Here is a 23,175-nt window from a genome sequence, read left to right on the forward strand (position 1 = left end):
TTTATGAGCTGCTTAAGCTTGACACCACAATTTCAATTGACGCATTGTCGCCATACAGTTGGGATACAGAATTTGAACGGCAACCATTAGCAGCATTTGAACCTGTCTCTATGGATTTCGTACGTACAATCGTGATGAAGAGTGCACCAAAGTCATGTGAACTTGATCCAATTCCAACATCACTGCTGCTTGAGTGCTTAGATCCAGTATTGCCTTCACTAACTGATGTTATTAATACCTCTCTCTCATCTGGTGAATTCCCATCATTTTTCAAAACTGCCATTGTAAAGCCTCTCCTGAAGAAACCAACACTAGACCATAACAGTTTAAAGAACTACCACCCAGTTTCTAATCTCCCATTCGTTTCAAAAATCTTAGAAAAGGTTGTTCTATCCCAGCTTGTATCTCATCTAAATTCAAATAGTCTTTTTAGCAATGTACAATCTGCATATCGCCCATGCCACAGTACTGAAACAGCTCTTCTAAAAGTAGTTAATGACATTCTCTCTGCATTGGATAGCAGAACTATTACAGTCCTCACCCTCCTTGATTTGTCTGCAGCATTTGACACAAGATACCATGATATATTACTTCACCGTCTCCAGCATGTATTTGGCATTCATGATACAGCCTTACTGTGGTTCAAGGCCTACTTGGTCAACAGGGCACAAATTGTATCTGCAAATGGAATACACTCCAGCCCAGTTGATCTATGTTGTGGTGTTCCACAGGGGTCTGTTCTTGGACCTGTTCTCTTCATTCTGTACACTCATTCGCTCTCAAGTGTCATAGATCATCATCCAGTGTCTCACCAATTGTACGCTGATGACACCCAAATATACAAATCTAGCCACCCAACTGAAGTTGATGCTAACATCCAAGGTGTAGAGAGGTGCATTTCTGATGTGAAATCATGGATGACTTGTAACAAGCTGCAGATGAATGATAATAAAACTGAGGCCATTCTGATCACAACACAAAAGACTTTCTCATTCACATCCTTTACCTCAAACAATAAATATCAGCAACACCAACATTAAATTCACACAATCAGTGCAAAATCTAGGTGTTACTCTGGACAGTACTCTTACATTGCAACAACATGTCATGAACATATGCAAGGCTGCATACCTTGAGCTGAGACACATCAGCTCAATTCACAAATATCTTTCAGTTGATGCCACTAAAACACTTGTGCGTTCATTAGTACTTTCAAGACTGGACTATTGTAACTCAATTCTGTCTGGTTCATCTCAATATCTACTCCAGAAACTTCAAAACACAGCTGCTCGGATCATACTTAGAGTACCATGATCAGAGCACACCTCCCCGCTGCTCTGTACCCTACACTGGCTATCCATTCGATCCAGAATCAAATACAAAATTTGTTCTCTGTCGGACTCCAGTCCAACATACCTATCTGACCTCACCCATGTGTACACACCAGCAAGATACTGACGCTCCTCTTCTGACAATGATATACTCATTATTCCCACTATGAAAACAAAGTCATATGGACAGCGTTCTTTTGCATACCAGGACCCAGCAATGTGGAATGAATTGCCCTCTGAACTTAGACACAAAGACACAGTGATCACATTCAAGAGGGCTCTCAAAACTCACTTATTTCGACTGCAAGAACAAACTTAAAGACCTAACAATGTTTCCTACCTGAAATATTCTCAGCATGTTTTTTATTTTTTAATGTTTTTCTAATTTCGTGTTGTTTGTTTTTGTAATAATATGATTATGTTTCTTATCTATAGGTGTTGTCTAATGTTGTAAAGCGCTAAGAGCTTCTAAAGATTAGGTGCTATACAAAGTCCTCATTATTATTATTATTATTAATATAAATTAATGAATACATGTACATTGTCAGTAGTAGAAGGTGCCTTGTATTCTACATTTGGGGCCCTGTCTTCAAGGTTACACATTTATGTATCTAGCACGTTTTTATTTCTACTTTATATTTTAAAAGTTGTTTGAAGTTTCAGGATGAACCATGAACTACAGAGAGTTTAATGGTTTCTTGTGTATTACAATCAACATTTTATCAAAAACGTTGAAGTTACAAATCAGTTTCTTCCCCACTTCTGCACTTTGGCTCTAATACCCTTGAAATAGAGACATGAAATTAGCAATATCCATTCATTAACAAAGTTGCAGTTTTTGAGAAAATGCAAATAAAACCAAAAATTGTTGCCTTGTCAGTACATCATAATCCTGTTTTAAGTTCAGATCTGAATTGTCACATAAAACTTTAACATCTTAATGATGGCCAGTAAAATGTTTGATGTACAGGTCTGTATATATGACCCTGTCCCAAAAATGTAATGTGCAGATTTTTTATATATAATTGTTTTCTCATTATCCCACCTCCCCCTGGGCTGCAAACGAAATTTGAAAGGGTATTCTGGAGTCAGCTTGTTCATCCATTAGTCTGTCTGTTTACTGAATATCTCTTAAACCCTTTGAGATGACACTTGGTTCCTTTCGTATCATGATGAGACACTGTGTCCTTTAGAAAATAGAGTCTGTCTTTTGCATTTTGAGATTTGTGCCCAAATTGTCAGTCTGTTTATTAATATGACTATCTGAGATTAATGAAACTTGTTGTGGATTTGCATCATAACAAGAATTTGTGATCCATATAAAATTTGGCGTTTTTAAAATTAGTCCTTTTAGAGTTTTCTCCCCCATTTTTAATGTTGTATTTACAGTTCATATCTTTGCAGGAGGTAGGTGGCTATAAGCATTCATTTACTGATCAATCTAGTTTATTATGCTTAAACTTTGTACTCATTAAAGTTATGAGATTAAAAGTGTTTTTACATCCAGTTTGATGCATGCAGTTTTGTAAGGTCAGCCCTCCAGATTTAAATTCCATGTGTTGATTGAGATTTCTTTTTACCAGATTTTAGTTAAATATTAGCTCATGTGGCACATGGAATGGCCTTGTGTCCATCTTTCAGAATTGAAAGTTACCATTCTTGAGTCACTATTTCTGCTCTGATTTCAGTAGAACTTGGAATATGGATTTAAATTTGATAGTGAGATTCATATACATATTAATCATTGAATGTGCCTCAGATTGATAAATGTTGTTACCTCTTGGGGGACCTTATTTCTGATCCTATTTCTGATCCAATTTTACCACTTCTGTTGGCTAAGTGGTTAGAGCATCTGCCTTGGATACAGGATGTTGTGGGTTTGAACCCTGGCTGAGTCTTACCAAAGACTTATAAAATTGTTACTACCAGCTGCTTCACTTAGCACTCAACATTAAAGGTTAGTATTATGAATGGTCAGTCTGATGTCAGGATAACATGACTTGATGGGACATGATCCTACATGTCTGCAACATGATGCTCTGGTGCTAGACATCACTATAAACTGCCACACTCTAGACATGGAGGCAATATAACAGAAAAATTATTAAAGCTACATTAAAAATCCAAATCACTCACTCACTCTGATCCTATTTTGATAAAATGTGGAATATCTGCATACAACATAAAAATCTATGTTAGTGGATTCTATGCATGCTTATGAGGTCATCTTACATCTGATTGACAGGTTATTGCCATTCTGAAGACCATATTTCTGTTCAGATTTTGATCATACTTGGAATATACTTGCATCATTATAATCTTTGACTAGGTCAGCAATGAATGAGATCTGTGTATGTCAGTGAGGTGATTTTTGCATCTGATTGGTTGAACTTGTTGAGATTGTTTTCTAATTCCTAGTCTGATCAAACTTGGAGAATAGGCTTAAGTCACTAAGCTCTTAAACAAATACAGTTGAGAGCAAGTTCTAAGCATACATAGGGTGATTTTGCATCTGATTGGTTACTTTAGTGACTATTTCTGTTTATATTTAATGGAAAATAGGTTTGATATCATCAAGACATAAAATGTTTTTGCATTATTCTTTATTAACATTCTGGATACTGTCTTTTTGACATGATTTTGATCAGCTTGATAAATAGGCCTGTGTCATCAGGGTTTGGACCGAGTATGATTCTGAGTCAAATTCATGCATAATAATAAGATCTTGTGTCTGATCTGGACCTGCACAAGCTATGTGCAAGCAGTGCACTTGCACAGGAAACATGTTTCAGAGGGAGAATAATAAGAGTACAAAACTCAACAAGGAATTCAAATTAAATAAAACTTATCTTTTTTCTTCATAATCTTTTTATTTGGTCCGATTTACTGTTCTTTACATATTTACAAAGTTTGAATACAGATCAAGGGGAGGTGGCACCAAATGTCTGTTTTACACAGGGTGCCATATTACATCACACCAGCTGTGTTTGATTGATCTTGTAAACAATCTGGCAACAACATTTCTGATCAGATTTTGATAAAACAATTTAAATAGTCTTATATTACTAAAATATTGGATGAGCTTGAATATGAGCAAATAATGAAGTAATCTTGTGTCTAATTTACTGAGCTTGTTGCTACTCTGGAAGTCAGTTCCCACTTAGATTTTCTCCACATTAAGTTTATATTATCACTGTCATAGAGAGGTCATGGCATATTATTTATATACATTTCATTCGATTGGCAGAACTAGTTACCTTTTTATATCTGGAGACTATTTTTTGGATCCAGTTTCTACAAAATTTGGTTAATAGGACAACATTATCAGGAGCTTCAGTTACAAGCAGAATAAGAGATAGTATGTATTATGTGTTTATCTTTTAAAAGAACTTTTTATCTGGATTTAGTTAAATAGGTAAAATCAATATATTAAGTTTGGGAGATAGCATGTAAGCCTGGCGGGTGATGTCAGACCCCTTTGGCCTCTTGTTTATATTTTTGGTAATTGATCAAGCATGAACATCAAGTGTATATGGTTTGCTAGAGTCAAATGTTTGCTATAGTATTTGTAACACGTTTTTAACCTCTTTTCTTGTATGTCAGATGTATGAACTTCGTCCATTATATATGATCAGTATAATAACATCATGTTTGTTTTTTGTTAGGAACATCAGTGCCTGCGGTAAAGGTTGCTCCATCTACTAAACTACCTATAGCTCCTGTCAAACCAGCCACTGTCACACAACCAGTCGTCATATCTGTTTCCAAAGGAATGGCATCAAAACCTGTACCAGCTGCTGTTGTGTCTGTTAGCAACCAATTGGAAAAGTCTGGCATGTCAAGTGAAAGTTTCAGTGCATCAGCACCCAATGTCACTGTTAATGCAAACACACAACCTGGTGACAGTTCACCAGCACCAAGTGTCAATGTGTCATCAAGTGGAACTATTTATGACTCAAAACAAGCACAGAAAGTTTGTCAGCCGTCATTTAGTGCAATGGAATCAAGTTCTAATGACAGTTCTTCAGCAGCAGATGTTGGGATTTCAACATCTAATACATGGATGTCAACACAAAAATCTGGAATGTCCGAGCCAAACATAGAAAAATCGTACCCTTTTACCTCAGACATTGTGCCAGCTGTGACAACATCCAAAATCTCTTTTGTGAAAGGACCTGACAACAGTACAAAAACGGACAGCATCATTGTGGAGAGACAAAAATCTGAAACAGTAACATCAATGTCTAGTTTACATACATCAAGCACTAGCTTGCCAATTCTTAGTCATAGTATGTCTATGCAAAACTTCAACCAGCCTCCATTTGACTACACTCCTAGTACAAACCTGACAACTCTGACCTCCAGCAAGTCCGTACCCAGTTTGACATCAGCAGTGTACTCCAATACCAACACTGTTAACTCAGTAGCTCAGGCAGATGATTCTTTGAGAAATAGTTCAAGTTATCAGTTTATGAATCCAGACTCTGACCCATTTGGAGACTTCAGGTCAGATTTATCTCCCCTTAGTGCTCTTCTGAATCTCACAGGAGGTGCATCTTCCTCTGACTTCCCTATGGCCACCTCAGCCCCATCAAATGAAATAAACTCTACCTCATCTGTAAGTTATGACCTGATGGAAACCGATTCGACAGCCATGATGTCCTACAACTCGATGTCAATGCCAAATACCTTGTCCTATAACTCGCCACAAATGGGATACAATCCAAACCCATACTTTCATATGGGAGGGACCATGCCCCATATGGGCATGCCCAGCATGAATTATTATGGTAATCAGATGACAGGTGCAAATCAGACACCCTATATGTCATCCTACTCATTCCCTGGATCCCAGGGGATGGGACCCAGTTCTGACTATCACCAGCCCCATCCCTCAGGGCAGAGTCAAAACTCAAATTCTGTGAATAATGCAGAAAACAATAGCAGTAACAGTGGTATGGCAGGCAGTAACAATCAGAATAACAGCCTTTATAATCCACTGACCGCAAACTCATTGTCTAACATGATGGTCCCTCAACCCAACATGTCCATCCAACCTGCTTACATGGGATATCCAATGTCCCCTTATCCCTTCTCGATGCCCCCAATGATGTACCCAGCACAGACTGGACCTAGTGGGCCAATGTACTTCTCCATGCACCTACCTACAAACCCTTACAGTCAGATGTCAGGCCTTCAGGGAATGCAGCCAGGTTCTAACAGTATGGGGAATCCCACAATACAACACACCAATCCAGGGTCGTCTGGTACATCAGGGCAAGAGCAGATGGGAAATAACACAGGATAGGTCATGTATCTGAGCTCTTGACGTTTTCATAGAAGTACTATATCCATTAATTTATAAATTGCTTGCAGTTGCTGTGTATCCCCAGATATACATCTGCAATGGCACATCAGTGTTTGCTTGATGTCAAGTGTAAGGTGCAGAATATAGACCCTGATATGTCTATGAATTATACAATGGTAGTACTGGGTCAGTGCTGATCACTGTTTGGTTATGTTGAAAATGAGTAAACATTTTGGTACATTAACAGTTTGATATAAATTTATTTGTATCTATTGCAAGAGATCAACTTGGTTGGATATGGTTAAATGGGCAAGATGATAGCATTGCTGCACAATGCAAAAAATATACTTAGTATTCTTTTATTGATTTGAAAAATGAATATCCATGTTCACCTTGTTATCCAGCTAGTATACATGTACACTGCTTGGGAATACAAATAATTTCATATACAAGTGTTTTGTATTTATGCAAGTACAGTTGTGACCAAATAAGTTGTGAATTGAGTTGCAAAGGTTACATATTCAGTGGACTAGATTGACTTTTGTAAAAATAAAAAATACAAATCTCAGAATCAGAAAAGGAAAGATCATTTTAAAAATGATTTTGGGGGAGAAAAAAAGAACATTAAACATCTGATTCCACATAGACTTTCATTAATATGAAAGGAAAGCTCTCTAATGATTATGCCATGACCTTTCCAAGTTAAGGGCATGGAATGAAATATATTTGTTTGATTTGCATTATTGGGCTTCAGATCAAGATATTGTACAAAATGTGTTTTGACTTCTGTCCTAATGTTGTGAAAAAATTAGAACTGTACTCTGTACATTCATTGTTGAATTTTTTTTATTTTTTTATTTATGTGTGTTTCATGATGCTTTTTCTTAAAAGGTTTTTTAGGTAGATCCACTAGATCTCTTTTATATTCTTGAATATATAATTCTGCTGTGGTGTTTGTGGTATGGTAGAGTTATTTAAAATGATACTACAAACCAATATCTAAATACACGCTATCCAAACAATACAGAAATCAGAGAAAGCAAACAAAAAGATTTGAAGTATCTGGACATGACTCTTTAAATCATAAGTTAGTCAAATTTGTATTATGCATTATCTCCCCTAGTGGGCTCGGGGATGTAAAATAGGATGGGTGCACCCACTGGCATGTCATAAGAAGCTGTCTGCCGAGGCAGTCTCTTTTCCTAGGATTCGTTCCATGATTATATTCGAGCTGAGATGGTCATGGATGTTTTAAAATGGGTGAAGTTTATATTAAAAAATTGACTTTGTATTTTAATGATTTTATCATTTTTGGACTTTATCTTTGTTGTGTATACTTTTTGTGATTATGTAAACTTACTCTGTACTGTCTATCAAAGATTTTGCAGATGTGTTATTAAACCGCACACATACATACACACACAAGTAATACACACACACATACATACACACACAAGTAATACACACACACATACATACACACACAAGTAATACACACACACATACATACACACACAAGTAATACACACACACATACATACACACACAAGTAATACACACACACATACATACACACACAAGTAATACACACACACATACATACAGGTATTGAAGATAACCTTTAATTGATACCACAGTGTATTCAAGGTCTTAACATATTTTTTTTAAAACTAGCACAATCATCTGTTAAGTCTTTAATGTCCATGCATACAGTATGATATCAATGAAAATAATAGTCATTTCATTTTGATGAATATAATTAAAATATACATTTTATTTTAAGCTTTTCTTTAAAGCAGTGATCACTGATTGGCCTTAACTTTGTTCCCTGAGTCTGAAAATTATTATGTAGGCTAGAATAGGTCTCAGGGAAGTGAAAAGAGGCAGAGTATCAATATATGGTATGTGTTCTTTTCCAGATCATATCCATCTATTTTGGGACAAATTGTACTTCAAGTTGAATTATAACCTGCTGCATAGCATTTGGCCATTGAATGAATTTATTCATTCTTTTCTTATATTTAACATGTACACAGTTGACCCTCTAGTTTGAAATGTAAAATTTAGACTAGAATGCATGTGAAGTGATGTATGTACTGCATATGTACATAATGTAGTTTGATGTTCAACGTAAGCAGTTGCCTTTAATTAAGCCTTGACAGCCTTTAGATAAAGTGCTCAGGTCTTGACAGCCTTTAGATAAAAGTGCTCAGGTCTTGACAGCCTATAGATAAAAGTGATATGGTCTTGATCGCCTTTAGATACAATGATCAGGTCTTGACACCCTATGGATATAGTGATCAGGTCTTGACACCTCTGAGATATAGTGATAGAGTCTTGACACCCTATGGATATAGTGATCAGGTCTTGATGCCCTTTAAATACAGTGATCATGTCTTGACACCCTTTCAATACAGTGATCAGGTCTTGACACCCTGTGGATATAGTGATCAGGTCTTGATGCCCTTTAAATACAGTGATCATGTCTTGACACCCTTTGCGATAAAGTGATAGGGTCTTGACACCCTTTGAGATAAAGTGATAGGGTCTTGATGCCCTTTAGATACAGTGATAGGGTCTTGACACCCTGTGGATACAGTGATCAGGTCTTTAACAACCTTCAGATACAGTGATAAAAGTATGAAGCACTCTGAATTGAGTTCATACAGAATCAAGTTTGATTTATATTATTCTTGATGAATGTTTCAGTTTTTAAAAAGTCAGGTTTTTTGGCAAGTTAATCTTTAAATTTCATGCAGCTTTTCACACCACCATCAAGCATGAAATTGGTAGTTTGGACAAATAAATTATTTTTTGTTGAGCCAGCCTTGGATGCTGCAGAGAACAATCACTTTTATGTATGTCTTTTTTTTTAAGCTAAATCAGTAATTGACTGGACAGAAGATGGGGGGCGGGAATCTTGTAGTAAGATGTTTTTTCGAGTTTGCATATCAATCATACAGTTGAGGACTTGCCATTTTGGTGGATATTTGAAACATAAATCATCAGGTTTTTGTGATGTTTGTTGATTTCTTATTTGTAGGCTCCTCAAAGCTTTAATTATAAAGGTTGATTCTCTACAGCCTTATATCTAGAAGGACAACATAGCTACTTTTATTTGGAAGGGTTTAATCTTCCTAGAGGTTTTCACAAGTTTTCCCTTTATTATTTTTAGAACATTTAATTAGCTCTATATAGCCTGGATTGTGCTGACCAGCCATTAAACTCTATACATATGTACATATATAATACCATTTCATTGTACAACTTAAATTATAAATTAACCGAATTCTGAAAGCAAGGGATCTATCATATCACTGTAGTGGTTTTAAGATAAAAATCATTTGTTTAGGATGAATTTTCGCAGTTCAGTTTGATGATGTAAAGTGAGCCGTAGAACCCTTTTTATATTGTTTCCATTATATGATGAAAGCGAGGCATGATTAAATTCAGTATGAAAAAAGTACTGTATATACCCACTTACAGGACGAATCCAACTGCAAACTGCACAGACCCAGCCCTGCCAGCAAATAATGTGCCTGCAGATCTGGGTCTCTGCATTTTGTTAGGAATAATCAGTAGAACAAGCAACATAAACCCTGACCTGCAGGTATATTATGCTATTATACATCTGGGTCTATTCAGTTTACAGTTGAACTTAGAATTGAGCATATACAGTATGTTCTGGATGCCAGACTGATGCTAGAATTTCCCTGGTAGTTGTTGAATTTCCTCAAAACAATAAATTGTTAGTTTTATATTACAGCAGAAAATTTCTGCACTATTTGATTTTCTGCTTATTCCTGTGTCAATGAATTTAGTCCACCTGCATTGTGTACACATCAAAAAATATGTTTGACTGATATATGTCGGCAACGTTCAAAGCCAGAATTCTACAGACAACAGTAAAAGCCACTAAATCACTGCAGATGTTCTTATTGAAAGGTTTTGTCATCTGAAAATTTTAATACCCGACAGTTGAACCTGTTGATTGCTAAAACCAATGTTAGTATCTATGTATGTAAATTTGCTGTATTTCATTGTTTCTTGTTCATATCAAACAGATTTTCCTTCAGTGGGTAGTGAGAGATATTTGATTTCATAGCAAATTTAACTTGAAATCCTAGAATATTCCACGGGTTCTTCTGCATCATTTTATACTTTTAATCAACTTGGAAATGTAATAAACAATGTTTTGAAACACAAGCCTGTAATTTTTAATGTTTCCCATGTAGTATTCCTTTTTAAAAAAAATTCATTATACACTTGTCATAATGCCAACAGGAGCCCCAAGTGGTCTAAAGCAATCACAGATACAGAACACTGCCATCTCACCTGTGTCTGCGTGGGTTTGAGTCTTGGGTTTGGCCATTGTGGGTAATATGTGAGAAAGCTTTCCAGTAGCGTCTCATGGGTTGGTGGTTCTTTCTGGGGTTTTCCCAGGTTCTTCCTCCACCATTTATACTGGCTGCCATGTATAGCCTATCTTGTGCTGAAAAATGGCGTTAAACCCTACAATAACAATAATACCAACATCGTTACTTAGATAAATTGATATTATAATGAAGTCAGTATAATGAGGTCTGAACTTAATTATTCTTTAATAATAAGAAAACACAATGTACAAAGTACTTCATACAATTTAATTTAATTCCATCTTTTTTAGTTACTACTATGCAGTTATCATCATATAAAAAGTATGGTCACTTGAGCTTTGATGAAATAAATATAACTTGTATTATAAATCATTCTTATGATCTTTACTATTTTTTTCTCAGTGTAGATTTAATTTCACTATGAACAGTTTTTGGTATTATGAAATTTGAAGTCTATACATTAAATCCATGATGAGAAGGATTTTAAAAATGGAACTCAGATGTGTGGCTGTTGTTTGATGTGACCATTTTCTGACAAGATTTGCAGCAGTCTTTAATTGATGTATTATCTCTGTATTCCATGCCTGTTAGCACCAAGGTGTTGAATATTCTAAATGCAACAGTTGTTTGAAGAACTTATTGAATGAAAGATGGTACTAATTAATGTCTTTGGAATGAGTGGGCAATGTAATTGAGGAATTAGTATAGAAAATGACATATTTGGCCAGATTGTAGGCTAAGCTGCCAGGATGAGTGGAATTCCAGAGGGGGAAAAGTCCACTATTGGAAATAAGGATGTCTGTAAAATGGATGGCATAATAAGCGGTGTAAGCTTTATATACAAGTTATTCAAGGAGAAATATTCATCAGAGCTGGACTAAACATTTTTATGGCCATTTAAGTTAAAGAAATTTAACAGCGATGTTGTTTCTCTTCTTCTCTCCGAAGGTGTTTAAAAGGTTACATCAGAAACTTTCCCTCCACAAAATTGTCTCTGTGCTTGTTCCAAGTTCAAGTCTGCTGTGGTTATATGTTAGGATGCATACTGTCTTATAGATTGACTATGTTGTTCAACTGTACTTGATACTTCTTAAGCTAATTGTCTGTGACCAAAAAATGGCTGCCATCTGTTGCATGGTGTGAGTCATTGCATTGTACTTTATACAGGTTATAGTGTGGGAGCATTAAACTTGCATGGTTGCACCAAGGCTAAAATATAAAGACAGAGGATGTTTGGGGTCTGATGGTAAAAAAATATTGCTCAGAATTCACTCTAGTTTGAAATTTAGGTTATTTGATTTAAAGCAATAAGACATATAAGCATTACATTTTTTGTCCTATTTATGAAGATTTTTCCAATGTGAGCAAGGGTAGGAGGGTCTTACAGCAAATGGCGGAACTATTAATACACTAATAGTATAAACAAACACATGGTAGGAGAAATTATTAAATTCAATTATTAGACCTCAAAAATTGTCATAACCATATCAAATTTGCATACCCATGACCTTGAGGTTTTTTAATTCACTTCCAGTAGTGTATTATGCTTCGTGGTAAGTCAGCATTATTTACAAATAATTGAAAATTATATTTTAGGAAATTTAGTTGTACTGGCTCTAATCTCACTGACATTGTCTTAATCAAGTCAGGACTTTGTCAATTTTAAGTTGGAATTAAATTTCGTCCAATCAGTTTTTTTTATATAGAAAGTTTAGGTTTAGACTCAAGTGAATGAAATAAAGACTACGGCTAACTACTCTTTTTTTTTATCAGGTTTAGATCACACTTGTTAAATAGTGGTACATCATAAAGATGTTGGATGAATCTGATTACGAGTACGATCTGTGTATATTTATTATCAGACCTTGTGTCTGATTTGAAGAACTTGTCACAATTCTTAGGAATGACTTAGTGAAATTTGCTCAGATTTGGTACATAATCTTGTATCATTATGATTTAAGGGTCTACACTAAATGAGATGGGCATATATTAATGAAGTGACTTGCATCTGATTGGCTGAGAAAGTGACTATAAAGAGAGTGTAGTTCTTATCCAGTTTTTATTGAACCAATTACAGAGGTTTATATTGTGTAATTGTGCCATTTTTATACAAAATAATTTTTATATGACTGTAGTGAATTAGAATAAACTGACATATTAAAGGTTGGGAGATTGTTTAAATAGGGTTGTTTTTTCTATACTCCATAAGCGTGTTTGGTGAAAAGGTTGTCTGTTCAAGTGTTTAGGCCAATTGAACAAGATCATACCCACTTTGACCGCCTGCTAATTTTTGTTGTTGGAAGAACATCTTGTTTCATATCAAATTTTTAACTGAGACTAATGAAAGAATCATATATTATGAAGTAACAATTGTTATTTTTTTTTGTCAAAACCACTGAAGTAATTTCTGCACACAAAAAATCACTGACAAAAAAATTCACTTTTTAAGCATTATTTGGCTCACATGAGTAAAACTCACTTTTTCACATAAAGATCTCTTTCTTAACAGCAGTATCAATGATGATTGCTGAGGCGTTTAGAATGTTAACATACTATGTTACGGTTTTGAGAAGTCTTATTATCTTCTATATTAATTGCTGTATTCAATTAAAACTTCAGTGTAATACAGTGAGAAAGATAACCATTTGTACTCGGATAAACAAGCATTTCCTGTCTTACCATTGTGAACAGAAGGTAATGTCATCTTACCATCATTCACAGACAGTATACTGCATTCCATGGAACACGCAAAGATTGTATTTGTTACTATGCATTTTTTATGTCTATTCTATACCTGCTGATCATTGTGATATAGTTTATGGTTTCTACAGTTCTCTTACTAGGTTAGGTTTGTAATTATTAGCTTGATAGTGTATTGTTTGAAGGCTTATTCTTGAGAGCTTTTTAAAAAATACTTTTATGTCATAGTGTGCATGCTCATGTATATATTTTGTAGAAAGGAAAATCCATTTTAATAGTGCAAAATCTGTGTTGTCTCTGTTTTTTAATTATTAAGTATTAATTGTGTCACATATACCTCAAAACCTTTTTAGTTCCAGGAGTAAATGAAGAGAGAGGAAGGGGAGTTACAAAGAGGCCTTACATATTGAGTAAGGCATAGTAAGGAGGTGTTAAATAAGGCATACTTACAATTAAAACACGCTTATGAGATGTTAAGTAAGGCATACTTACAAGGTGTTAAATAAGGCATACTTATGAGGTGTTAAATAAGGCATACTTACAAATAAGGCACACTTATGAGATGTTAAGTAAGGCATACTTACAAGGTGTTAAGTAAGGCATACTTACGAGGTGTTAAATAAGGCATACTTACGAGGTGTTAAATAAGGCATACTTACAAATAAGACATACTTTTGAGGTGTTAAATAAGGCATACTTATGAGGTGTTAAATAAGGCATACTTACAAGATGTTAAGTAAGGCATACTTACAAGGTGTTAAGTAAGGCATACTTACATATAAAGCATACTTATGAGGTGTTAAATGAGGCATTTGTATGAGGTGTTAAATATATAAGGCATACTTATGAGATGTTAAATAAGGCATACTTACAAATAAGGCATACTTATGAGATATTAAAAAAGGCATACTTACGAGGTGTTAAATAAGCCATGCTTATGAGGTGTTAAATAAGCCATACTTATGAGGTGTTAAATAAGGCATACTTACAAGGTGTAAAATAAGCCATACTTATGAGGTGTTAAATAAGGCATACTTACGAGGTGTAAAATAAGCCATACTTATGAGGCGTTAAATAGGACAAGAGATATGAGTCAGGGATACTTGTGAGATATTGAATAAGGCCTACTTATGATATATTAGCTTGTCTACACTAAGACAGAAGAATAGTTTTTCTTCATATTTCTGTACAAGTCATTATAAATGAGAGAGATTGTCTTGCATATCCTGAAGGTTAGCAGAGATTGTCTTGCATATCCTGAAGGTTAGCAGATTGTCTTGCATATCCTGAAGGTTAGCAGTGATTGTCTTGCATATCCTGAAGGTTAGCAGAGATTGTCTTGCATATCCTGAAGTTTAGCAGAGATTGTCTTGCATATCCTGAAGGTTAGCAAGACGACATAGTACTTTATGTGCATTTCATGAACTTAATTCTGATGACATTAATCAGTATTCAGTTGTGCGTCATTTTATATCCATTTGGTGTTTAGAGAGAGTATACCTATTTTAGATACCAAAATCTAGTTGCATTTAGCTCTGTTTCCTGACTTGCAATTTGTTGTTGTTTTTGTTGTAGGGTTTAACGTCATTTTTCAGCACATGACTATACATGGCGGCCAGTATTAATGGTGGAGGAAGAACCTGGGAAAAAACCCAGAAAGAACCTCCAACACACGAGAAGCTTCTGGCAAGCTTTCTCACATATCCACATTGACCGAATCCGAGACTTGAACCCACTCAGAGGTGAGATGGCAGTGATCCGCAACGGAGAGCGCTTTAGACCACTCAGCCACTCTGGGCCCCCTGACTTGCAATAGTCATTAAACTTGATAGTTGTATTAATTTGGAGGGTACCACTCACCACAAAACAATTTGGTTGCAATGTCCCACTTTTCATACTCCAGCTATTACATTTCGTTTACACATTTGACTCAGTTTCTCAGACACTGTTGTATGTAGTTAAGAGACTTTATGGGTATATTCATCTGGCAGTATACTACTTACCATAGTCAAAAGAAGCCAAAGCTACTTACATTTTATGCTCCAGTGATTACATTAGGGTTGTAAATTTAGTTTAGTTTCTCTGACACTTGTATATACAACCATGAAACTTGCTGGGTGTATTCATCTTGGAAAAGTATTACACATCTCATGCAAATGTAGATCACTGTGACCTACTTTTCTTGCTCTACTGACTTTGCAAGGATTCTTACTTCCCAATTATCAGTGCATCATCCATCAACATTTCCCCATTTAAATTTCTCAAAGACTACAAGAGATATTTGAACCAAATTTGGCAGATAATTGACTGATTTTTTAAAACTCAGTTTCATACAGACGATGCTGATCTGACATCAGATATGGCCACTATTACTAAAGATAGAAAAACCTTTACATAGCTTAAACTGCTAAACAAAACTTGCTAAATTTGACAAAAATCATTTGGCATGAATGGCTTTCAGATGATGATGATCCATCATCAAATATGGCCAACAGTACTTAATATAAAAAACCTTGACAACTGCTCCATTGAATTTGACCAAATTTGACAAAAAGTATCACACTGTCAGGAGTGTTACAATTTATGCAAATGATGCCAATCTGCCATTAATTATGGCCACTATTCCTAAAAAATAGAAAAACCTTTTTCTTAAAACCAGTCACCAGAACTTGACCAGATTTTATAGAAAACCTCCTGGTACATATGTGCCTTGCAAGATTGTACTAATGATAAAAGTGGAAAACTTTAAAAATGACTCAAAAACTGCACAAGACATGAAGATTTTGCCAAATTTCACAGAACATATTCTGATATGATGGGTTTTCAAGTGTGTTTCTATAAATGATGCTGATTTGCCATTAAATGTCTGCCATAATAATCAATTTCTAATGACTTCTAAAAAAAAATGACTAACACAGTTTGCCTAAATTTTATTGAAAGCATCCTGGTATAAACTGTACAACTGATGCAGATCTGTTATCAGATGACCACTGTTACTAAAAAATTAAAAAACTTCTAACCCCTGCTGAACAGAATGTGGCTAAATTTGATAAAAAGCATCCTGGCATGAAAAGCTATTGACTATCTCATCTTGCAAGATTTTGCCACCAGACTCTGATAAAATAACAACTTGACAGAATTCTTTGATGATTGAGTCACATCACATTTACATTCCGATTAAAATCAAATTGGTGCTTTACTGCAGGATAAATTTTCATGTCATTTAAGAATACATAATTTTATAGACTTTCAAAACAAGTGTTGCATTGTCTTGTTTGTAAATGATGAGTCATAGGTGAAACTTTTCAGTGGCAATGGTGGCATCAAAATAACAGTACTTGGGCTTCTGCTCATAGTATTTGAAGGTCATATAATGTCTAGAAGCATTGCTGTATGTAACTGAAACTTGGATATGATATTACTGTGTGCCTCAAGTTTGTACCTCAGTATGCTAGGATTCTGGTTTCACCTATATAAGGCTGACTCGCTAGGCACTCGGCATTAAGAGGTTAGTGTTAGGACTTGTCAGCCTGGTGTCAGGATAATGTGACTGGGTGGAACATCATGGTACATGTCTGCGGCATGATCCCCCAGTACTAGATATCACTATAAACTGCCACACTGCAGACATTATAGCGATGACTTAATTTTTTTTAAAGCTATGTTAAAAGTCGAAATCACACACACTCACCAGTATAAGCAGAAACTTGTGCATCATCATAATAGTTTGCTAAGAAAACACTGTCTTCAGGGAACACTCCTTTGTGCAAGAATAAATGTTCTTTGATTTTCAAAAGTTGAGATTTACAAGAAACTAAATTTGTAGAATGTAAATTCCCTGCCACCTTCATCGTTATGACCTTGCAGATAACAGTGCATGAGAAACCAGTTTAAATTATAAACTTAACCACGGCATAATAAACAGACAAGGGTCACACCATTTGTTGTGGCTCATAAAAAGCCTGGCAAGGTGTCGGATATAGATGGGCAGGGATTCAGGTTTTATTTTTCAAGTTTTACATTATCTCTTTACTTGTAAGAGTTTTTGTGTATGATGTATTCAAGTTGGGATCAGAATGGCCTTGTCATCAGTGCATTACTTGAATCATTTACATTAAAATCTGTTATGTTAATGATTTTCATTTATATGTATTTGAAATGGTCTGAATCAGACCCAGTAGTATCACTAAAAATTTCATACTCCTGATATACATGTCCATATGCATGTTCCATATAAATAAATTGATTCATCTTAGAATCTTATCTGGGACGTCTTTTTCTTTTCTACATCTGCATGCAGGTGAACATGTTTACATTTATCATAAAACCTCACTGAAACAAAACTTTCAATGATTTCTTCTTTTTTAATTGTTCAACATGCATTATTACAAGTGTCACAATAGTCAGCATACAAATGTTAGCCGTTCCCATATTGATTTTTGGCAAAACCAGATGATTTTGTCACATGATAAATAGAAATCTTACATTTGTGCAAATTTAACATTAAAGTTTTAAACAACAACTTCCTCTGAAATTAACCTTGTTAAGATTCTCTATTGATCAACTTCATTTTAAGGACCTTTCTTTAATTCTTTAGATTTACAGATGCTTTCATCAAGTCATACATTGGGTATGTAAAAGTAATTTCACTTACCAGCTGTGATGTCAGACAAGGAATTTGCTAAACATTGATAACCAATGTGGAAAACCAACATTTGAATCGCTTATTTTATGACAGGGCTTAATTTGATTCAGAAGCTATTATTTTCATAATTTCAAGTAAATCTCTGCTTCTGGTGTTGGTATGTTTAGCTTACCTGGCCACAAAATTAAGTGGTATGGCCCTGCATCATTCATCCATCAACTTTTGCTTGTTACCACTCAAGTTCACATTTCTGGCGATCTTGCATCTAATTGGCTGACCATGGTATCAAGCTGGGGATCAGATTTCTGACCCAATTTGGATTACACTCTGAATTGGTGTTTATATCATCAAGATCTTTTTTAAAATTTGTATATGGTGTTTACATAAGATCTTTTTTAAAATTTGTATGTGGTGTTTACATCAAGATCTTTTTAAAATTTGTATGTGGTGTTTACATCAAGATATTTTTTAAAAATTTAATGTGCATATACACAAAGTTGTTAAGATGGTATGCATACCAATGAGGTCATCTTGCATCTAATTGGCTGAGCCTGTTCTTACTTTGAAGGATGTATTTTTAATTGATTTGATACAACATGGAATAAATGTTGTATATCATCAAATCTTTTTGTTTGGATAATATGCTGATGCATGGATATTAATGAGGTGATTTTGTGTCTGCATGACCAAGATTGTTAGCACTCTGGAAGACAAAGTTTTAATCAAATTTTGATCAAACTTGTAATGAAAGCTTAATTTAAAATGCCTCAGTGCCCATTTAAACATGAATATTGGTCCCTGTCAAATGCAGAGTATGTAATTTAGGTCTCGCCAAGATATTGTTTATTGCAAGTGTGGCAAGCGAATAAATATTTCATGTAATACAATGACCCATTAACAGTAGATGTGTATATGACATTTGTACAAGTGCTTTTAAAAGATTTTAGATACATCTATTTTCACAAAAAATGTTTAGTTGACAGTGTTGGATTCCAGATCTATCCATGAATCCAACAATAAGGAACAGAACAAACATTTGCTAAAGTACTAAAAGGTCAATTCCCTGAATGTGGGATACTATGGTATAATACTCACCTTAAAAATAAAAAAATAAACTGCAAACTGCACAGACCCGGTTACGCTGTTGCCTAATGCACTGAAAGATCTGCTTCTGGTGAATTCTTAAGATATTTATTCTCTTGAAATTACTAATGATTATGAAGCAAGGAAGCAATCTTTTTTATATGATTACTTGGCAGAAGTACACTAGTGCCCCCCCCGATTCAATTTTATCAGCACTATCAGTTAGGGCTACATGAATTTAGTAATTACCCTATGCAACAAAACACATATCACAGGATGAAAGGGAGTAAAGTTGATTGGAAAGCTAATAAAATCAGCAGTAGGACCGTATGTGGTCTTTTGTGTATACACCACCACCATGACCAAATGGAACATACAATGGTTCTGTGCAACTTTTTATTTTTATATGCTTTTCCAGTTTAAATTTTTTTACCATATCATTGTAATCAATATTGTATTTTCATGAATCAATTATGACCATAACTGGGTAAAGGGTGCAGGGGGTGGGGGACAAAAGGCCGGCAGAACAAGTTATCTGCTGAATCCCAAATGCAATGCCAATCAAAAAATGTGTTAAAGTTGTGCTTTTGAAACCATTGTCTGCAGAATGGGCAATTGGGACCACAACTCCTGCAAATTAGGTTAGAACACTGGATATTTAATTTATTCAAGGTTTCATTAGGCTCCATACTAAGTATGGTTGAAATCCATGAATATTAGTAAACCTGTGCTGAAGTAAACAATGAAAGGAGGAAGACCAAATCAGGGGTACAAGTTCACGAAATGTCAAAAACACTGGAAATCAAACTTAGTCAACATCTCATTAATACAGAGCTAAACTAAGTTTTATTAGGGTCCAACAATCCTTCAGAAAGTCGAGCAGATGAGGAATAGGGTTCAGAAAAAAACTAGCCGAGACCATAACTATTCTAGATGAGGAAATAGAAAGTGGAAATCAAGCCATTTGAATGCCTCAAGATAAGCTGCAAATCAACTTTAGTAAAAATCAAACAAGTCCTAGTCAAATTATCTTGCAAAATCAAACTGTAAACAGATAAAAAGATGGTACAATTACTATGGAACTCAGAAAGGAAGGGGGGGGGGTGTTGGGGCTGTGGAATATGACATGTGATTCTGATGTAGACACCACTCAGATGGCAAGGAAATTTGAATCACAGAATAATCTGAGCCAAGAGTGGTTCTTTGTTCAATTTCAAATTTACTAGAAGCAAGAACTGGAGAGGGTGCAAATGAAGCCTATCCAATTAACCTGAGTCTGAAGCTGCCTTCAGAGTTCTTAGGGAATTGAGGAAAATATAATCCAACAATGAAGTCCTGGCCATAAAGCTGCTTAAGGAACACATCTGAACTTCTTAGGAGGTTCACACAATTGGTAATGGTGTGCATACTGGACCCTCAAAATCTTGAGACCTATTAAGAGCATATCTGCCTGAAGCAGTGCAGCTGTCAGAAGGAACTTGCAAGACCTTAGGTGTCTCCAAAGTGGTATCCCTGCAGAGGTGGAGAAGCTCTAATGAGAATGCCATTCCCTTTGACAGCACATGCTTGACATGTTTGCCACAGCCTCCAGCAAACCCTTGAGTGGTATGTGAGAAAGCTTGCCAGTTGCTTCTTGTGGGTAGGTGGTTCTTTCCAGGGTTTTCATGGGTCTTCCTCCACCATTTATACTGGTTGCCATGTATAGCCTATCATGTACTGAAAAATGGCATTTAATTCTACACCAACAATAACCCTGAAGTGCCAACAGAGACATTTCTTCTTTCAAACGTTTGTAGGACACAGCCAGAAAGTGGCTAAGAGATCAGCACTATGGTTTGAACCTTAAGCTCCAAGGCATCCATGACCTTTACTGCAAGACAAGCCCTAGTCCCTGCCAGTATTGCCACATGGATACACTGAAGTCCAAAAGAGGACACTTGAAGGGCAAGCAGGTGAATGAACCCCATATCTGGAGGCAGAGTTCAGTGACTGGAGTAAAGAGTGGGGACAGACCACTCCTGTCTGTCAAACTACTGGACCAAGAAAATGTCAATGCAAATTCCCAATCCATATAGTGCAGGACCAGCAGAAGTTCTAATAAGAGCAGGACACAGAAAGAATCTCTTGATGAAATAATCTTAATGTCCTCAACTACAGAAGCCAGGGGGAAGAAGTTAATAGCTCCTCCCCCAACACTTGGCCTGATATATGGGAAGCATCAGTGGACTATTATAGAAGGTGAGTACTCTATTGGAAACTCCTTTGAATCCACCATAATGGGATTGTTGACCTCAACCTACTCCTGAGATGAGACAGAACCATCTCCATGGCATCGCTATCCAGAGAGGGAAATACTGCATTAGGATTTGTCTCATCCTATAACCACAGGGGGAGGAGTAATAGGATTAACACTATTTAATGTCCTCCTAGGTGAATGTTATTGCATATCCCTACTTAGTCTTGGAGGAAACTAGTAGCCTCCCTCCTTCCTGTTGGAGGTGATTGAGCAGGTCCCCAACCTGTCACATCTGCAACATCTTGAAACCATGGCAGGGACATCCTTGATGTCAAGATAGCTTACTAACAGGTAATGGGGCATGCGGGGGGTGGGGTGGGGTGAAGAGAGGCCAAATCCATAGAATAAATGGGAATGAAGGAAACAGGGGGGATGCTGATCTGCTCCCCTACCTCATACTGGTGGGGAAAACACAATTCGCTATCCCCACTGAGATTGGATGGTAGCAGAGACACAGTTGTTTGTTGTGCATGTGACCCAATACCTGTCCCCAACCCAACGATCAAAGCCCATTGACCAGTAATTGACAGGTATCCAGTGTACATTACTTAGGGTTGAGTATTGCCATATTGCAATACACTGTGATACAATGATTAAGTAACCACTGCAATGAAAACTGTATACAGTGTACTAATATCAACTGTCACTGATTTGCTGAGCCTGTAAACTTTATTAAACATTTTCTACCAATAAAAAAATGAGGACATGTTTATTGTCAGGTGTGAAAAGAAAGCTTATTCATAAAAGAGTCAATTAAAATTAACAAATGAAACTAGATTTGGCTTTCGCTCTTTAGGTTGACAGGCTTCACTTACTGTAAACTGTTGGTTAAATGATTTTACTCACAAACTGATATTTTGAGAGTGGTTAGGACACAGTATGGGAAGTGGACATAGCCAATATTCACAGATGGATTGTACACCAAGAGATTTAGTAGTCCCTACAGAATACTTTATTCTCTCAATTCACCTACTGCATACTGCCAGTGATTGATCAATTTCACCAGTCTGGTTATGTTTAAAACCAAAGTGATTCCAGAGATCACTCTTTGCCTGGTTACTGGTCACAAGATCTATATTCACTGATGACTGAATGTCATGGCAAACGTTAATACTTCCACACTAGGTTCTGAATTTAAAAATCATGTTACACTATCAATCTAACCAATATACAGACTGGGGTAAAATACTGATATGGATGAACTGTATTGATACAAACTCTGATATGATTGATACTGATATATCATCACATCCCAAGCAACCAGTGCCCTGGCGAAGACATGTCAGGCAATAAGGATCTGATAGAGAGCATGCCTCTGATTGATATTGCTGCTCTTCCCTATTGTTGGGAAGCTTGATTTGCTAATACTAATCACTGGCACTATGCAAACCATGAGAAGACAGTACTCATTCCTGCCAAGAATGCATAACTAGTTC

At 35.9% G+C, this 23,175-nt stretch overlaps 1 protein-coding gene across 3 annotated transcripts in view; it reads left to right on the forward strand.

The window, feature by feature from the left end:
- LOC149771385 (helicase ARIP4-like) overlaps positions 1–17,978 on the forward strand; it is a 66,850-nt gene extending 48,872 nt beyond the window's left edge. The window contains exons 21-22 of one of the 3 annotated variants that reach the window (XR_016418301.1): positions 4,997–15,038; positions 15,070–17,978. Coding sequence is in view for 1 of the 3 variants with exons in the window: in XM_089948529.1 (XP_089804655.1) it covers positions 4,997–6,639 (1,643 nt within the window). In the remaining 2 variants the exon portion in view is untranslated. Of the gene's footprint in view, positions 1–4,996 lie in introns of all 3 variants that reach the window. The other 2 variants (XR_016418300.1, XM_089948529.1) reach the window with 2 other exon arrangements.
- The last annotated feature ends 5,197 nt before the right edge of the window (positions 17,979–23,175 follow it).

Source organism: Sinohyriopsis cumingii, unplaced genomic scaffold (genome assembly GCF_028554795.1).
Source record: "Sinohyriopsis cumingii isolate HCF-2022 unplaced genomic scaffold, ASM2855479v2 utg001887l, whole genome shotgun sequence".
NCBI classification, from domain to species: Eukaryota; Metazoa; Mollusca; class Bivalvia; order Unionida; family Unionidae; genus Sinohyriopsis; species Sinohyriopsis cumingii.